Source organism: Plasmodium malariae (genome assembly GCF_900090045.1).
Source record: "Plasmodium malariae genome assembly, contig: PmUG01_00_36, whole genome shotgun sequence".
Taxonomy (NCBI): Eukaryota; Apicomplexa; class Aconoidasida; order Haemosporida; family Plasmodiidae; genus Plasmodium; species Plasmodium malariae.
This window is the reverse complement of record NW_021638309.1, coordinates 9,327-30,304: the sequence shown is the minus strand read 5'-3', so window position 1 is coordinate 30,304 and position 20,978 is coordinate 9,327. Positions and strand designations below refer to the sequence as shown.

General features: G+C 19.1%; 3 protein-coding genes and 1 pseudogene across 4 annotated transcripts; all 4 read left to right on the top strand.

The window, feature by feature from the left end:
- Positions 1–277: 277 nt before the first annotated feature.
- PmUG01_00060900 lies at positions 278–1,008 on the top strand (annotated as a pseudogene). The gene is made up of 2 exons: positions 278–322; positions 454–1,008. Coding segments are annotated over exons 1-2 (600 nt in total).
- Positions 1,009–3,677: 2,669 nt separating this feature from the next.
- On the top strand, positions 3,678–4,548 carry PmUG01_00060800 (fam-l protein; the record flags this gene model as incomplete). The annotated part of the gene is made up of 2 exons (XM_029005010.1): positions 3,678–3,773; positions 3,898–4,548. The coding sequence occupies 2 exons, from the start codon at positions 3,678–3,680 to the stop codon at positions 4,546–4,548; spliced, it is 747 nt and encodes a 248-aa protein (XP_028859119.1).
- A 2,803-nt stretch (positions 4,549–7,351) lies between these two features.
- Positions 7,352–8,307, top strand: PmUG01_00060700 (fam-m protein; the record flags this gene model as incomplete). Its single annotated transcript, XM_029004999.1, has 2 exons — positions 7,352–7,435; positions 7,567–8,307. 2 exons carry the CDS (start codon positions 7,352–7,354, stop codon positions 8,305–8,307), a joined length of 825 nt encoding a protein of 274 aa, XP_028859118.1.
- Positions 8,308–13,719: 5,412 nt separating this feature from the next.
- On the top strand, positions 13,720–14,693 carry PmUG01_00060600 (fam-l protein; the record flags this gene model as incomplete). Its single annotated transcript, XM_029004988.1, has 2 exons — positions 13,720–13,803; positions 13,932–14,693. 2 exons carry the CDS (start codon positions 13,720–13,722, stop codon positions 14,691–14,693), a joined length of 846 nt encoding a protein of 281 aa, XP_028859117.1.
- Positions 14,694–20,978: the final 6,285 nt, after the last annotated feature.

The following is a 20,978-nucleotide window of genomic DNA, read 5'->3' as shown; positions in this document are numbered from 1 at the left end:
TTGTTTTTTTATAGATAATATTAAGGTAAAATATTTATAATAGGTTTAAAAATTTATTGTTCTTTGTAAAAATATTATAAAATGATTTATAGTTATATAAATTTTACTAAGATTTTAAGAAGAAATAATTAAAATATACTCTTAAATAAATACAGCGTCTTACATTTTTTATAGGATATTCTTCTATATTATTTTTTTCCCGTTCTATATATATTAGAATATTAAATATATATATAATGGAACAAAACAATAGTCAATATTATTTTTTAAAATTTCTATGTTTATCCTTGTAACTTGTTTATGTCACTTTAACAATGATGTGGTATGATAATAGAATTTAATGATATTTCGATTATTCATTTTATTATATGTATTAATTGCAATAATGTATTTTAAACAATTAATTATTAATTATATTAAATAGCAAATAATTACTTTATTTATTATTTTTAGAGCTCATTTATCAAATCATATGATGAAGTCTTTAACTTTGGTAAAAAATCAGATATAAGAAATTATCGATCACTGGCAACATATAAACAGGATAAATATTCAAATAATATATATTTAAAAGAAGAGATTCCGTATAATTGAATGAATAAACAAAGATATATATGTAATAATGATAAATATACTCATGGAAAAAATAAACAATTAAATAGAAATTCGTTAAATAAGGGGGGATTATATATAGAAGTTGTGGATTATAATAATGGGATGTTTCATGGAAAACATTTCCATTTTGAAAAAAAATGGATTAAAAAGTAAGATTATGATAATATTCATGAAGGTAATAGGAGAATTCTTGATATTGGTTTAAAAAAAAAAAAATTTAGAAGTTACGGATTTGGAGTTGCCATATTTTTAATTTTTATCTTCTTGGGAATAGGTATACCAATGCTACAAGGAATAAAGCCTTTAAGTGAAGCATGGAACAATATTACAATAGTTTCACATCCAATCCAGCATGCTTTGAAAAAAATTATTGAGTTCTGGCAAAAGAGTAGATGATACAATCTTTATACAATATTATCTAGTATACTTTTCGTTATATTATCTGTTATGATTATAGTTGCAATTTATAAGATCTTAAGGAATAATGAAAAATATAAAAGAATTAAGTATATGACTGAGTGAAATATATAATTTCTAGTATATAGTTTTCTGTAAGTAGGTTATAAATATGACATAATATCTGTGATATTTTTAGTGATATATTCTTAATAAACATAATTTTTTTTTTTTTTAAATAATAAATACACGTGTGTAAAAGTGAAATATTTTATGGTTCGTTATAAAAAATTATGTTCTCCAATTTATTTTGAATTAAAATATCATAATGTATTATAATATACATTTAATGTACAAATTAATCTTGATTAAATATATATGACATTATATATATGTATATTTTTGTGTTTATAATATTTTTCATGAAAAATATATGTTTTTATTTTAGAATAGATATGCTATATCATAATATGTAAATCTTTATTAAATTCTCGTAATAATTTATATATTAAAAAATAACTGTTTCTTTCTATATCGTGCATTCTACTTGTCTAATTTTACTATATATTGTAGCTATTAAGAAAATGTGTTACTATCCTTAAGTTAAAAATAAATGTGACTTTTTTGATATTTTATGAAAGGAGTTGAATATATTTAGGTTTATTGATATATATATATATATATTTAATTTAAGTGAAAACCTTATATTTATTATATACGATATATTTTTGATAGAATATCTTAGAGAATGTACCATCTACAAAAAAAAAAATTAACAGAATACTTGTTTCATTTGCATTGTATAAATATAAAATTATAAATATATAATTAGAAAATATTTATTCGAATATCTATTATCTATAATTATTTAATAATTATGACATATTATGTCACTACATTAATTGAATAGTTAAAAATGTTTATTGTTTTACTATTGTACTTAAATATAATTTTTATTTGATTTCGAAAAAATTAATTAAATATATGTTAAATAGGGAATAAAAAAAATGTATTCTATATTGTTTTTATTTTATATTTTGTTCAAAAATTAAATTAAAAAATCAAATTTAATCACATGCTCATAAATAATATGTATAAATCTTTTTTCGTACCTGGGTGAAACAGTGATTTTGGGAGAATTTGATATGTAACAGAATATATTTAAATCAACATTAGACGAAATTAAAAGAAATATATATTATACAGTATTTTATTATTGTATTGGTATTTATTTATATATTTAAGATATGTTTTATTATTGTCTATAAATATATTATATCATATTTTAATATTACTGCAAAAATATATAAAAATATTTCTAGATTATACTGATAACTACTAATTAATTCATAAAAATAACACCCATCTATTGGATAAAACAAAATTAATAGTAATTTCTTATATATAATTCATAAATACGGGTATAGCTTTTAGTTTAAGTTTCAGGTATTACGTTTTATCCTATTTCTGCGAAATAACTAGCACATTAGTGATACTATAATTTTAACAGTAATTATATGAATAAATTATTAGTTTAGTGTAATACTACAAATTTCCACTATACGAAAGGATACTTATACATATTATATTATTAAAACTGTATAATTTTGATATATTTCTATTTATAAAAATATATTAGATATCTGAAGTAAAATAAATTGACTAACAAACAAAATATTTAATTTAATTATAACAAAATTAAAAAAATATATCATTAATTAAATAATATTTTAATAATAATACATGTAATACACTAATTACTGCTTTTTTTCGGTTTTATTAAATTAACATTTTTTTTGAGTACATAGTTTATTGAAAAAAGAAAAATGAAGTTGAGAATTTAAAAACATTACACTAGCAAATAAAGATAAGAATTAAATTAAATAAGAAACATTAACTTTTAGATAATACGATAAATTAATCGAAAATTGCAATTTATTTACTTTTAGAACATATATATTTTTTTGTAAAGTTTTTCTTGTAATATATAATTAAGATTTTTTAAATTCATTACAACCTTTTAAAAAATGAAAGTGTTATAATTAATGTAATATAAAATTCCATAAAACATATTTTCTTCTTCGTTTATTATTGTCATTATTAAATTATTAAAATAATTAATTTTACTTAATTGTCATAAGGAGTATTTCATAAATATAATTTCTATAAAATTAGAATTGTTATTAAAACAATAAATTAATAATTAGATATAATTATCTCAATATATAGTGCAACGTATTATCTATAATTTATACATTCTATATTCTATATATACCGTATACTATATAAATACAATATAGAGAAATATTCTGAAAACTTATATTTTTTTTTATTTGTTTTTTGAAGGATTAGTAAAAAAACAATTTAATTAATCAACTATATAGTATAATTATACTATATAATTTAAATATTTTTGAAAAGATTAAAATTTTTTTTATCTTTATTAAAAATGCTTTTTTGAAAATATATTTAATATAAAATTTTTTTAATATATAGAGTTTTTATTTTTTGTGTCTGCTGTAAAATGCATCGAAATTATATATATATTATTTAGTTTTCATAAAAATATATAAAAAAGAAATTAGAAAAATAAATGTAGAAACATTTGTAATTAAAAATATATTATTGTAAATTTATTCCTCAATGTATATATTACAATTCTAAAAATGAATATCATGGAACAAAATATTAAATCAGTATTGTTTATTAAAATTTTTGTGTTTCTTATTTCATCTTGGATATTCCATCTTGGCAATAACATCGTATGATAATATTAAGGACATTTTTAATATTTATAATTTTTTGTATTTTATTTTTCTTTATACTCTTTTTTAGAGGGATATTTTTTATTAGATTAAATAATAAATATTTAATTTGTTTTTTTAGATTATTTTTAACAAATTTCTGGATAAAAAATACAAATTTTATAGAAAAACAGATATAGGAAATTATCGATTACTAGCTAAATATAAAAAGAATAGGGATTCAATTATTACAGGGATAAAGGATGAGTTATCAAGTAATGAATTTCATAAAAGAAAAAATATATCTTATAATGAAAACGAAAGGACACAAAAAAAGGAATTATCTAGTAGATGTTCATCAAGGAATGCGAGGGGCAATAAAAAAGCTATGAAAAATAAAACTTGTATATTTGAAACAAAAAAATATTCCTATTTAGAGAAAAAAATATTCAAAGAACTTGATTACGAAGATTTTCTTAAAAACAATAGGATAATTACTGACAAGATTTACAAAAAGATAATACGTAGAAAATACGGTTTAAAACTTTCTTTACCTATAATACTGATATTGTTATTGTCAGTTGCATTAATATCTGATTATTTTTGCGGTTATATAATTATAGCTAAGTTCATTAATACGTTGACATCATATTTTGGTAAGAATTGTTTTAATATATTACGTGATTGGTTGTTAAGTTCCCCTTTAAAATTTATGGGTGTAACAGTAAAACAATCTCCCAAGGAAGTGGTGGGAATGTTACTATTATTCTTAAACCTTTTTTTAGTAATCTAATGTTTTTTTTACCTTTACTAATATGTGTTGTCGCAATTATATTATGGTTATTTTACTATCATAAAAAAGTTAAAAAATATGAAAAAATTAAGTTCAGGAAAAGGTAAAATGGATAGTAAGAAACATGATTATATTTATAAATAAATCTCAAATTTGAAGAAATATCTGTAATAGATTTAGTGATATACCTAATAAACATGACCATATTTGAATAAATTTTATAACTGTATCATCATATACAAAGCTATTTTGATACACATCTGAAAAAAAACATGTTTTATTTTTTTTCTTAGAGTATAAATGTTTTATTGTTTTTCCACCTGTATTTTAAGGTATTGTATTAGTATAACTACATAGTACCACTTAATATATATATATATATATGTATAAGTGAATATTTTATTATATTCCTAATAAAAAAATAAGTTTGTCCGTTAAAATTAATATAAAACAGAACAATTCATATAATTTTTTTTAAATTTTATGTAATCTTTTTTTGAGCTATTATAAATGGTACTTTTTTTTAGTATGACTTGGTCTAAAATTATTATCTGATGGAAGAAATAAAAAAATTTATTATTATTTTTATATTAAAAATAAATATTCCATGTTTTTCCCTTATTGAAATAATGCAAAGATATTTTGTAGTGTTGGCATATATATTTTTAATTAAAAACCTAACATTTATTCTGTAAATTAAGGTTAATGTGATATGAATAATATATTTCCTGTACATGTCATTATAAAAAATAGTTGTTTTTTCATGCTTTAACAAGGAAAATATAAGTATTTAATTAAATAATATATTTATTAATCATTGATTATTTATAATATTTTACTAAATTCAGAATTATTTTTATACTTAAGGGAAGAGTCCAATCCATTTTATTTATTATTATTGTGCTTTGTTGTGGCTTTAAATGTATTTTGAAAAGACAAATTAAATATATATTTATATATTTTTCATTATTAAAAGATGAACTTATTTAAATGCAGTAATATTGTGGTGGATGATATATTTCGATTTGTTTTCTATTTATATTTTCTTTTATTCACAATGATAATCCACTAAAAATGTGTTATATATATATACATATATATATATACAAATAAATATTGTTATTAAGGTTAATTAAAAAGAATATATGTTTTCTACCGCTACACAATAATATATAGGTATTTATCTCTATATTTTATCTATGTTTTATTTTCGTATATGTATTATGTATTGTACTAATTTCATATTAAAGTTGTATAAAAATATATATCATTTATATTAAGAATTAGTCAATTCATAAAAATTAATAGCGATAATATGTTAAACAAAACAAAACAAAAATGAAAGAATTATTTTTTTATAAATAATTTATAAAATCATAAGGATATTTTTATTTATTATGTTGTAATTATGTGTGTTTTAAAAGTTTGTTCTTCTTACATTGTTCAATTAAATAAGTATATTGAATAAGGTTGAACATACAGATATTTTTTAAGTAAATTTAATATATAAATATCATTTATCAAATTTTATTTTTACATATTCCAATGTATTTTGTAATATAATATACTTAAATATTTTATTTTTAACGTTTACATACACTTCATAAAGTACTGTTTACTTAAAATAATACATGCAATATTAATCATTTGTAAAAAAATATTATTAGGACTAAAAGAAAATTAAACTAGCATGTATGGTCATTTCTTCAGTGGAAATTAAAAATATCTCTAATAACCATTTAAATATAGAAAACAAATATTTTTAGTATTTATTTTTTTTTTTTTGTTAATGTTATGTATTACTATAATTTGTAAAACTGTTTAGTTTTATATAAAAAATACGTATATTAATAGATATACGGAATAATTTTATTGTCATAAATTTTTTTTTTTCTTAAGTATATTAATATTTTTTATAAATATGTATAGTTAATTAAAAAAATATATTAGTAATTAGGAAGATTAATACAAATATTTTTTATTTATAAACAATGATGTGAACCATTTATAATTAATATCTATATTTCTATAATATTATGGGAACAATAAAAAATCAATTTTTATTTTCTTTTAGAACAGATATTTTTTCGTAGATTAAGTATTACCATATAAATTTTATTATTTTAAAATATATTATAATATATAAATTATTGTGAATCTTAAAGGAGTTATTGGCAAATGTATTACAATTAACTTAATACAAAATATTCCTTTCTTCGTTTATTTCCGCTGTTATTTTATTGTTATTATATATAATATTTATATAAGTATAACAAAAATTTCGTCTAGAATATAATGTATATAATATAGATATCATTATTAGGATAACATGATTAAGATTAGTAATTATTGTCTTATATATATAGGAATATATTATATATGTATTCTCTATATTCTCTATGGTATAAGTGTTCAATATTTCCATGTAATAAGAAATACATATTTATTTTTTAATTTGTTCCGAAAATATTAATAAATTAATAATTTAATTAATACAATGTATTAAATAAATTATATATTTTAAATATTTGTTAATCTAGTAAATTATTTTATTTTAGTGAAAGATATCTTTTTAAATAGAGTTATGTTAAATATTATATAATGCAATAATTAATTCATTTCTCTTTGCAGAAGCTGAAAAGTATGTTATAACTATGTATATATTATTATGTTATTACTAAAAAATAAAAAATAACAATAATAGAAAATTAAATAAATAATTACAGCGTGCTTTATGATAAAAAAATACTATATTATTATTAATTTTTAACCTTTTCAAAAAATTAATGTATTAAATATCCCTATGATGTATAAAAAAATTAAATTACTTCTTTTTATAAAAATTAATGCTTTTCTTCTTTTATCGTGGACTTTTCCATTTAACAATGTGGTATAACGATATAACATAAGCATATATTGTATTATTTATATTTTTAGTGTTTTTTATTAAATGACACTATTACTTAGCATTAAATTTTTTACTAAATTAAATAGTAAATATTTGTTTTGTTTTTTTAGAATACTTCTATTAATTTCCTGAATGAGAACTATAATCTTGCTGGAAAATTGAGTAAAAGTAATTATCGATTACTTGGAAAATATAAGCACGACAAGGATTCAAGTATTGTGACGTTAAAAGAAGATACATTAAACAATAGAGTGCGCACAAAAAATCATATATATAATGATAAAAAAGAGACAAAAGGAAAACACAAGCAGTCCAATAGAATATTATTAAATAAGGCACAATACTATACAGAATTTATAGATTATAATAATGGAATGTTTGACGGAAAGCATTTCCATTTTGAAAGAAAATTTATGAAAAAAAAAGATTATGATAATTTTGTCGAGAAAAAAAAAAGAACTCGTGATATAGCTTTAAAAAAAATAAAATTTAGAAGTTACGGATTTGGAATTGCTACGTTTTTGATTTTTTTCTTGTTGGGATTTGGATTACCCATATCGTATGGATATGAGATGGTTAAGGATGCAACTTTTACACCATTTAAAAGTTGTTGGGAATTTATATATAACAATTTAGGTCTAAAACAAATTATAGAAGCAATAAAATCTTTAGTAAACCAAGAATCAGGAGGAGGAGCATTATCACAGGCAGGAGTACCAGGAGTAGAATATTTTTATATAGGAATATTTTGCCTACTTATTATTGTATTAGCTATCATACTTATAGTAACAATTCCTAAGATATTAAGAAATAATGAAAAATATAAAAAAATTAAGTATATGACTCAGTGAATTGAATAATAAATATTTTTTTTTCTATAAGAATACTATCAATATGATGCAATAACAGTGATACTTTTATCTATATATTTTTAATATTCATAACTATTATTTCTACAATTTTATAGATGCACATGCGTATAGCTCTTCATTTTTATAAGGAATGGTAATAAAATATGTTCGTTCTTTTGCTAATTTCAATGTTTTAATGTTTTTCATTTTGAATAATAAATTATTATTACAGAAAAATTAAATGTTATTGCTTAATATTTATATTTGTTTAAAATAGAATTTTTAAAAAAATTTATGTATATGAGGTTAAATTAATATAACTTTATTGATGTCGTTTTACAATTTATATTTTGAATGAAAAATAATTGTTCTATATTTTTTATCATCTTCAAGCTTAATATGATTATTGTAGTTCTAATAAGAAAAATATATAACTAGCTTTATATTAAAAAATATTACGTTTTCTTTTGTAATTGATGAAACGATGTAAGTATATAATGTTACAATGCTATACACATATATATATATTTTACTCAATATAAAAAACAAAATATTTATTTTATTAAATATATATATTCCTTTTGACTTCTTAAGAGATGTTAGTTTTTTTTTTTTTGTCTTATGGTATATCTCGGAAATTATATATATAATAAAATAATATCCATTTAAAATAAGCTTCTGAGTTTAGGTAGAACGGTTAATATTTTTATTTTATTATTGCTAATATTTTATTTTTTAATATTATGCCTATTATTAAATATACAATTAATTTTTTTAGTAAATGAAAAATATAAATCTTACACATTTAAGAAAATGATATACCTTTATATTTATGTACTTAAAAAAAAAAAAAAATTTAAAGAAAAATAACATGAATTTTAAGTTTATTTTTTTAATCTATAAAAGAACTTTTAATTTATAGCTTATACTTTTAATATATTAACCAAAACAATTTTTTTATTACTGAAATATATTTTAAATTAAAAATAAATTATTAATAATATGAAGAATTCGTAAGCAAACGAAAGTACAATTTTTATGAATTAATTCGGTTAAAAATATTTGAACATGTTATTGCATAAACAAATTAATAAGAAAATGTTTTATTATTATTTTTATAATATTTGTTGTTACATACATGATTATGCCGTTCACAACGTATGTATAATAAGGTAAAATTAATAACAAGTATTAAAAAAATATAAAAAACTACATAAGTTTTTAATATATATTAGAAATATGAAGTACATGCTAAGCATTTTTGTCTTTACCAAATTTATGGTAACTATAAAGAAAAGGTCATAAAAAATAATATTGAGTATTTTTTCATCATACAAAAATTTTTATTTGTCCTTTTTATTTGAATAAGCCAATCTTTTAATAATGTGTTATAATGTTAGTATTACATATTTCTTGTTTCTTTATTTTTTTTAATTTTTTTTATTCCTCTTTTAATAAGTATGTAATAAATGTTAATACATATTACTGTGTAAAAAATCTACATTTATGTCATAGTGTTGTCTTATATATTTACGTTTTAAAATTTTTTTTTTTTACGATAATGAAAATATGATATACAAAAATATTTTTATGCAACTGGTTCTTGAATCACGTTCTATTTATGGTAACCTTTTCTTTGAATAATTTTTATATAATTATTTTTGCAACTCTTATAAATTTTAAATACTTTCTCTTAAGTTTCATTTATCGAATTTATTAATATATATTCCCTTATATGTAACCTTTATACTACTAAGTATACTACTTTTTAATGTATATAATATTAACTGTAATTTTTATATAAAAACCTCATTGAGAATGACAGTTTACATTGTGAAATCTTCTATTATATCTGTTTATTACTTTTTATATATTTTGTAAGGATTCTCTAGTTGCTCAAAATTCCTTAATTTCATTTATTTTCTTTCATTGTAAACAGTTACGCATACAACATTTGACTGGATTAAACTATATAGAAGAAAATAAATATGTATATATATACTCAAAAATAATAAATTATTTTTTATTTTTTTCGTAAAAATGTAATTTACAAATTGTGGTATAATATTCGCACAATTATGTACAATATATATTAACCTTATATAAAATGAATAAAGTGAAAGATGTTATAATACTACAGCTGTTTTTAAGGTGGAAACAAATAAGTAATTTACTTTTGTAGGTGGTAAAATCTGTGGTATATTAGAGTGAGAAGTTACAGCGGACATTTATTTATTATGTGCTTTTTTAAATTTGTTTAACTCTTCACGAAATTCGTCATTTTTATATCCTGAGCATCATTTATAATGTTTAGTATGAAAATTATAATGATTTCCAATTATCGCTTCCATTATCATTAGGTTTATTGCATTTACCATTAAAGCTATTCAAATCCTCATAATAACTGTATAGATTTTTAAGATTTTCTAGAATACGAGAATTAATTATTTTTATTTCTTGCTTACATGTATCATTAATAAATCCTGTTATATCAACTTTAATTTTATTAAACAAATTATATTTATTATGAAAATTACCAGTATTTAATAGATAATTCAATTATTTACATATATCATGAGCAACAGGTTCGTCCTTCTTCGAATACATACTATTTAAGTACTCACTAAATGTTGGACATTAAGAGACAAAATCTGAATAAATAGATTTTCTGAATCTGTTGAATAAATAGTACTACAAAGGGTATTATTAATTTCTCAATTTGGGGAGGCGAATGAATTAAATTTTTCAATATATTTAAGAAAAGATTTCACTGTATCATCCTAAAAAAAAAAAAAAAATTATAATATATAAATGGAAAAAATAATACTTTTTGAAAAAAAATATTTATTTCATTTAAAGAACACCAAATTTTTGAAAAAACATGATACTCATTTGAATATAAGGGAAAAATAAAATATGAGTTCTAAACATTGTAGGATGTCATTGTATTAAATAAATGTTAATTGGGTAGCAAAAATTCAATTCATATCAAATTATTTTTATATGTAAAAAAATGATATATTATATGTTGATTTTTTATAAATTTATTTTTTTGATACACTGAATTTTAAAAATAATTTCTTAACTAAAAATACTCTTTAGTTTTTAGTTAAAATTGAAATGAGACAGTATTGTTTGCACAGTATAAAAGAAAAATGTTTTAATTGTAAATATAGCAATTTCAAAAAGGGGATTACTTTACATTTATTAAAACATATTCCAGAGTACCATACACCCTACAATTATTTTTGTAAAAAAGTGTATTATATAATTTTATTGAAATGTTATACAATAAAATAAAATATTATTAGTACATATTCACATAAAAAGAACAATGTATTAGAATATCTACTTATTAATATATTATATCACTTAAAATATCATAAGTACATAAGTTTAATCTCTTTGGAAGGTATAGAATATTCTCTTTTATAAACTTTTATTCGTTACTAAGGTTAAAATAATACTTGTCAAATTATTTCAGTTTTTATTATGCTTTTATATTGATTTATATGTTTGTTAAGAAAAACTTCTTGATTATAACTGTAATAGAATTTTAAGTATACGAAAATATAATTTAACTAAAATATTAATAAAATATATAAAAAATAAGGGAACTTTGTAATTTAAATATATGATTCTTCAGAAAAAACGCTTTCAATAATAAATGTATTTTTAAAAAGAGAGATTATATCGTATATCTATAGAATAATCCACTAATTTTACCCATTATATTACGTAGGGAAGTTAAAATTTTAGTTTCTTTTACATCTTATAAATGTGAAATAATAAGTGTATATTGAAGATATGTTCTTATTAAATATCGAATACTTTTTATAATTCACTAAATTGAGGATTCTAACATATTTCTATTAAATAAATAGTTGAAATCATTTATTATTTCATTATAGTTCCTAATTATAGTTCTATTTACATTTTGGTCGAGCTATTTGCATATATATTATTTTGATAATAAATAAATTTATTATTATTTTTTTTTTTTTTTGTTGTCGATAAATTTGTTGAGTTCTAAATAAACATGTAGTATACATTGATTACTACTAATTTATTTATATTTGTAACGCGTAAATCTTAAATATAATATAAGCAAAAAGAAAAAAAAATTAATTATATTTTGCGGATGATTCATAAATGGATATTCAGTTCTCAGTTTACAGATAAAAAATAGTAAACATTTATTAGTGTAATTTTGTTTTTAGTTGAAATTTTATATAGAGAATAATTAATGTTGCATATTAGTATGTAGTTACAATAATTCTAATTATATCTTTATTCAATATATTATATATACAATAACGTAGATATTGTTTTAACGTTATATTATGAAACTTAAATATTTTTGAAAAAAAATATAGATACCCAAAAAGGATATATATATTTCCATTCTTGAATGTAATAAAGAAATACATTTTTGATCTAAGGTTATTCTGATTTTAATACAATTTAAATAATAATTACTCTATATATTTTTTATTTTTTTTTTTCATTATTTTTTATTATATTTTTTATATATATATATGCATAATTAAAATTAAAAAAAATGTTGTATTGATGAAATTACAGAATTTTCATTTAGCAGTAATAGTATTATTTATATATAATAAAAAGTGTTTCTCTATGAAATTATATTAAAAAAAAAAAATTAGTGTACACTTATATATATATTTTTATTCATAGATTATTTAAGCATTTTTATGTTTAATTTCTAAGATATGTAATGTTATAATATAATGAATATGTTTAAAGTGTAGTTAACGCAAAAACTTTTAATAATATAAAAAGGGAAGGTTATACATAATATTTTTTTCTTTAGTTATTATTACTATTATTTTATTATTATAACAATTAATATCTTGTTGTCTATAACAAGTTTTTCTGAAAACAAATGTTTATGGAATTAAATTTTTTTTAATAGTAATTCATCAAATCGTTATTATTCTCATTATATATTGAACAATCTATTCTCTACATTCTCTATATTATATAGAATATAGAAAATATATATCATATTAACTAAAAATTTCCCTATATGATAAAAAAATGTATTTTTTTACTTTACATTAAAAACGTTTAATAAAAAAATTATTTAATTACACGAATATATTAAAAAAATATTTTATGTATATAACAATGAATTATAATAAAATCATTTTAATGAAAATAACATTTTACTTAAAATTAAGAAAGCATTTTATAATATATATTTTTAATGTTATTTTACTTCGGTGTGAAAAACATTATAATTATATACAATATATTTTTTACGGAAAGATAGTAAATATAGAAAAAATAATCAAATAAATTGTATATAATTTTTTATCATTAGAAGAATTTTATGTTTTTGTTATTATTTTTATTACTTAGTACATTGAAATGCTGAAAATCTATATCATGGAAAAAAATATTAAATCATTATTTCTTAATATTTTAGCGTTTATATTTTTAACATGGTTATTCCATTTTAGAATTGATAAGGTATGATAATACCATTTACTCATATATGTACAATTTATATTTTTGTTGTTATATTTTTATATATTCAGTTTTTTAACATGAAACTATTTATTTTCTAAATAGCTAATATTTGATTTTTTCTTTTTCAGAGCACGCTTAACAAATTTCTAAAAGATAACTCTAATAATGATAGTAAATTAGATGGAAAACATTATCGATTATTAGCAACACATAAAGAAGAAAGTGATTTAAATATACTAGGGTTAAAACAAGACATGTCAAATAGTGGAGTGAAAAAAAAAAAATATTTATCTAATAATGAAGGTGAAACCCCAGAAAAAAAGAATCATTTATATAAAAGTTCATCAAAGAGTATAAAAGATCATAGGAATGCTATGAAAAAAGAAGCTAATATATTTGAAACAAAAAAATATTCCATTATTGAAAAAAAAATATTTAAAGAACTTGATTTTGAAGATTTTCTTAAACGTAACAAAATGATTAGTAATAAGATTTACAAAAAAATAATGTACAAAAAACTAGCACTGCGAATTACTTTACCTTTATTATTGTTCTTGTTGTTACTAACTGTACTCATAACAGATTTTACATGGGGTTTGGTAGATGGAAAAAAGGGATTGTGGGGTGCATTAGGATTATCGAAAATTCTAAACGATTGGGCAAATTGTAATGATGATTGGTGGTTGAAGACAATGTTAAATTGGTTAAAAACTAATTCATCATGGTTTTGGAAGCATAATTCAATTTTTGGTGGAGGTACACATAATGGTTGTACTGCAACAGCAGTTAAAGAAGGTTGTATATTAGGACAGTTATTTGGTATTATAATATATGTTATACCTTTCATTATATTAGCTATTAATTATATCAGGAATTATCTATTACCATAAAAGAGTTAAAAAATATGAAAAAACTAAGTATAGAAAAAGATAAAATGAATATTAAGGAATATCATTTTTGCTAAAATTCAGTTTTTAATGTGATATAATAAATATGTCATTATTATATTTTTATAAAAAATATTAACATTTGCTTATACTTTATAAATGCAAGAACATATATGTTGAATATTTATTATACTAATTTAACAAAATGTGTTCATAGTTATTTTGTAAATTTGAATATTTAAGACTTTCGATTTCATAACAAAATTAATATTTTCAGTTTCACTAAAAATGTTATTTTTTTCTATATATATTGTTGTAATTAAATGGATTTTCCTTAAATATATATGTGCTTTAAAATATGTTAATAATGGAACTAGGTAAATGATTTAATTGCAGTGAACTAAGATATTTTTGATTTTAATATTGTTTCTTTTTGTTATTTATTTTGTACTACTCTAAAATTATTATTTTTTTAGGTTATTGTGTAAATATATTATTAGTTCTAATTCAGAAATAATTGTGTTATATAGTGTATTTAATGATAAAAAGTAAATATTTTTTTTAGTATTAAAGTGCACATATATATGTTTTTTTATTAAGGAAAAATAATAATATTTAAAGTATATAATATATTTTAAGAGAAATCTGTTATAAAATACAATTATTGCTATAACATTTTTAGTATACGTGTAATTTTTTTCACGTGATATAAATATATATAGTAAAAACTATCCCTATTAAATATGACTTAATTTTAATTTTTTACTGACTTCGAGAATCTGTATCTTTGAAATTATATGAAGAGTAAAAGACATTTATTTTTTTGTTAATTTTCTTAATTGTTTTAACAACTATATAAAACAAAAAAAATTATATATATTATTTTGAAAATTTATAAATAAATAAACTATATATAAATTTTTTACTTTTACCAATATTAAACGATTAAATTTGTAAATTAAACATAGTTATATATTAGTACATAATAAGTATAGATTTCTATATTTGTTTTTCATAAGTATAAAATTTTAGATATATACATATGTGCGTAAATACTTATATTATTATTAGAGTTAACTAGAGCAAATATACAACTTTCACAATCATATAATAATGTGTAGGTATTTTTTTATATATTCCCTATTCTTTGTCTTAAAATATATTAAGTAAAGAGTTTGTATTATTTTAAATTACATTAAAAATATTTAGATTATAATATATATTATTAATTTTTTTATATTTAAAACAATATTTTTTTAAATAAAATAAAAACAAAGAAAAAAGGTAAATCTTTTATTATTGTTAACCCACAAATAAATAATGCTGTTTTTCTTGTCTATATAAATTTTAATTATATACATTTAAAACATAAATATATTTCTTTGCGCAAGTTTTACTTAAATAAATGTAATATATATTGTTAATTATGCAATATTTTTTTTAATAAGTTTAAGTTATTATATAAGCTTTATTGTATATACAAACGAAAATGATTATATAATATTCATGTATGTTCTAGTTATACTCATATGAGCTCTAAAATTTTTTTTTTTGGTAAATTAAATAACACATGCGTATTATTTCTTTATAGTATTATACTTTAGAAGTAGAGTGAATCAAAATTAGTACAAGAGGAAAAATGTACATAGTGAAAGTTAAAATACGTTATTAATAATTTTAATATATATATATCTTTATTTTTGTTAATATTTGGTACTACTATACGTTATTAAAATGTTACACTTTACGTATATATTATATATGTACGCAAAATAATCATTTTACTGTAATATAGAACTATTATTTTTTTTTCGCATTAGCAATTCTAATAAATTAATTAAATATTTTGTAAAAGAACCATTTCTATTTCATTTATTAACTGCTCAATTACTATATATCTAATCATTAAGGATATGTACACATGTATGAATCTGACATGAGAAAAGATTTTTAATAATGTAAAGTTTATTACATTTTTCTTATTTCATGTAAATTATATTGTAATTCTGGTAACATTGGTATTTGCGATCTACTTAGTAAGATAATATATACACTTGCAAAGATATATTTATTGTATTTTCCATATAAACTATTGGCTGTTTTAAAAATGTTGTATATATATATATCAGAACTGTTCTAAAAATTTTACATGTAAAATAGGTATATTTTATGTAACAATTTCGCGGGTGCAATTAAACTTTAGTTATTTAACAAATTTATATATGTTAGTTAGAAATGAATATAATATTATAATTAATGGAAATACATAAATATATATAAATTATTTTATGTTTTTATTGACTAATAATTATTATTTAATGTATATTGAAACCAATATATCTGAGAGAACATATACGAAGTCATTTTTTTCTAATTGTTTTATAAATTTGGTTGGAATTAATGCATACATGATATTTTAATATTGTAATTTAAATATTATAATGTGTTAAATAATTAATCATGAAATATCATATAATTTTTGATTAATATTTTATTTGCATGCATTATTTTCAAGTTATATGTGACTTCAAAAATATAATTATTATTATAATATAAGAATAAGATAATATGATAATAAATATATTTAGTTCACATTTATTGGATAACATATATTAATACAATAAATAATTATAATATACGTATTCGAAGTGTTTCTTATTTTATGTAATATTATATTTTTTTTTTTGAAAAATATTATATCCTTTAAAAAAAAAAAAAAATTAACTAAATATTTTTTTGTTTTTAATTAGTATAGAAATATAACTATCAGAAAAGTACATATAAAAATATAATGTATGTATAGATGATAATGGATTATGTGGTTGGTTAACTATTATCTCATTACTATTTTAATGTGTGCTTAATAGTTTGTTTTACGTGTTATAATGTGTTCATTTATATATGAAATACTGTAATATGATATTTAAAATAATTATTAATAAAATAAAACCATATAAATTTTGAACTTTTTTGATTAAATATTATAAAATGTAATAAAATAAGGAAATGATATATGCAATTTTTATAATTATATCGTTATTAATTGCTCTATTTATGTATAATGGTATATTTGACAGGAGCTACTGCTATAAGTGGAAAATAAAACAGTTTTAACATTTTTACCCTTATCATTTATATAAAAATAATTTATCAGGAACACTGAATTTGTTCTCATTTGACCTTAAATTTTATTTACATCCTGTTTATGCTAATTTCTGTTTATATATATATATTTGATACTTTGGATTTTATATATACCGTTACATGTTTGTACGTCTCTATTGCATATTCATACTTACATTTTCTTTTTCCGTTTTTATATTTTTTTAAGTTGTTTATAAATATTCAAGTGTATATATGAATAATTAATATATAGCGCTTATGTACTTGTATTTCTAAAAAGTCCTTAAATTTTTTATTTATCTTTTTTACCTATCTTTTATTATTTCTTATTTTAGCTCACCTCCATAACTCACCTTTTAAATTTTTATTTTACTTTTCATTTTTCCCCTCTTTTTTATTTTGGAATTAATATTAAAAAAATTATAATTAGAAAAAAGGATATTATTATATTATAAGGAGATCAACTTACATTGTAATTCTGATAAAAAAGGAAAAAGTTGAATTGCCTTTTTACCATGGTGAAAAAGTTACTGATGGGTGAATACAACTTTGAACTGTTATAATAATAGTCAAATGTTATGTATTTATAATTGAAAATGTTAATTTGTTTTTTATTATTGGTATGATATTCGTTATGCTCTTTAATATAAAGGAATGGGAATGAAGAAATTTTAGTGAAAAAAAAATAAAAAATAAAGAGTATTAACAAATAATACTTTGTATATATATCAATATGAACTCTATGAATAGTAAGTTATTTATTTCTTTGAATGCACGTATGTATAAAATTTATTTTGCTTAAAAGAAAATTAATCTAAAAAAGAGAGAACGGAGAAATAGTAAAACAGTAGCTGAGAGACCATAAGAAAGTAAAACCAGAAAAAATGAAAACAGGAAATAAAAAAAAAAAAGAAAAATAATATAATGTATAATTAAGCATGATAATAAATGTATAAATGTAATGTACACTTTTAAAACTTATGTTTCTTTTGTTTACTTTGTTTTCCTTGGTAAGTGATCAATTAGAGAAATGTTCTTACAAAAAGGGAAGACGCAAATAAATATAATTGGTTAATGTAAAATAAACAGGAACGAAAAAAAATAAAAACTAAAAAAATGGTAACTGTTTAGAACATGCTTTTTTACTTTATTTTATTTTCTCTTCGATAGTTTGTAAAGACAAAAAAAGCGCGAATATATATTTGGAATTATGTAAACTATTATGATCTGCGATAATAAAAAATAAAATCTATTTAGTTCTAAAAGGATTTATGTACCTCATATGTTGATACTTCTTGCACAGGTATATTTGCAAGAATATGTATATATTAACATGCAGCCACTAGAATTATGTGTCTATTCTTTTGTTTCCATATATGTACCTAACTAAAATTCATAAAACGCATATTTATTTGTATACATATTAAAATATTTTGAAGTATTTGATGATATTTTTAAAGGTAATATTGAAGCTTTTACTTATGAAAAAAGTACACATGATATAATTAGAACAATTAAAAGACAAAAAATGCATTTTATATGATATGCTTTCTATTTTTCCCCTTAATATATCATTTTAGCAATTTTTTATTATATTTGAGAGTCAAACGCATAAATGTAAAATACTTTTTACGTTATTTTCCCAATAAGAAGAATTATTTTATAATTACGTTAATGTGTATATAGATCATCTAAAACAAAATAAATCGACTAATATTTTTATGGTGTGGAGATAGTGTTATGTTAATAAATAATTGAAATAGTTTGAGGATATAATTATGTGAATATCTGTATATGTTCATACATTAGTATTATTCATGAGTGAATGATTATTTAAGCATATAGAGTACATTTACATGTATATAATGTTTTTTTATTTTCGTGATATATATCTCCATGATCAATTAAGAATAATTACGTTGAAAAGTCGTAAATGATATGCATGCACACATATTTATATAAAAACATTTGCACGTTGACATTATTTTTGCAAGGACTTGAACACATTACGAACTTATGTTTCCACATTGTACATGAGTTTATGTAAAAGTTTATGTATATAGGATCGAATGAGTAAATTAATGAAACTCTGATATATGACAAGAGATAATATTAATAATGCGTAAAGTTTATTGAAAGAGCTATTTCACTTAAGGATGTTAATAAAGAAAAGGAATATAAAAATTCATGTACGTCTTTTAAATAGATTGTTTAAATTTATTTGTTATAGAGGAATTTTCCTTAATAGCTTTCCCAATTTATGTTACGTTAAATGAGTAAACTTACTTTTTATTTTCTTTATTAAAGAATTCTATATGGAGATTTAAGTAGTACATTAGCCGTAAGCATTATAAAAGTTAATAAGCGAATATATAAAACGAAAATGTGTAAAGTTAACACAATAAAGAGTAAACGTAAAAGTTATTAGTTCGTCCTACTGCAATGGTACAAAACTTATACATGCGCATATATATGTATGAGATGGACTTTTATAGACATGTAAATGATTAAAATATTCACCATGGATAAACAAGCATGTAATGAAGTATACACATGTAATAATTAAAAATATGTACAAAGAAAATGCATATTGATTTTGCATAAAATGTATTAATTCTTTTGGAACATAAAAAATAAAACATATACCATAGTATTTTGTACCTTTTTTAATTTTAATCATTATATTAAATAAATGTATATAAACATATTTGCAATATGAAAGTGATATATATGATTTACAAAAATAACTAAATTATAAAAAATATATATGAGTAAATGTCTACTCTAAAATGAAGGTATATGGATAAAGATTGTATTGTCCTTATTTTAAAAATTGTTTTAACATATATATGTTTGTGTTAACATATTTCATAGTTGTCATAGTGGCAATGGTACTATAAAAAAGAATTATTTGTTCTAAAATCAGGATGACTGTAAATATATTACTTAATGAAACAGCAGAAATGTAGTAATTTCGGTGAAAATATGAATAACGTACATTAATTAATATTTAAACAAAATATTAAAATAAATAAAGTCATATATCTTATAATTATTATAACATTAAGAACATGTTAAATTAAAAAAAAAAAAATCTATTATTACAAAAGAATATTTATGAGACATAATTATTATTAGTGATGTTGTATTTACTGTAATTTAAAA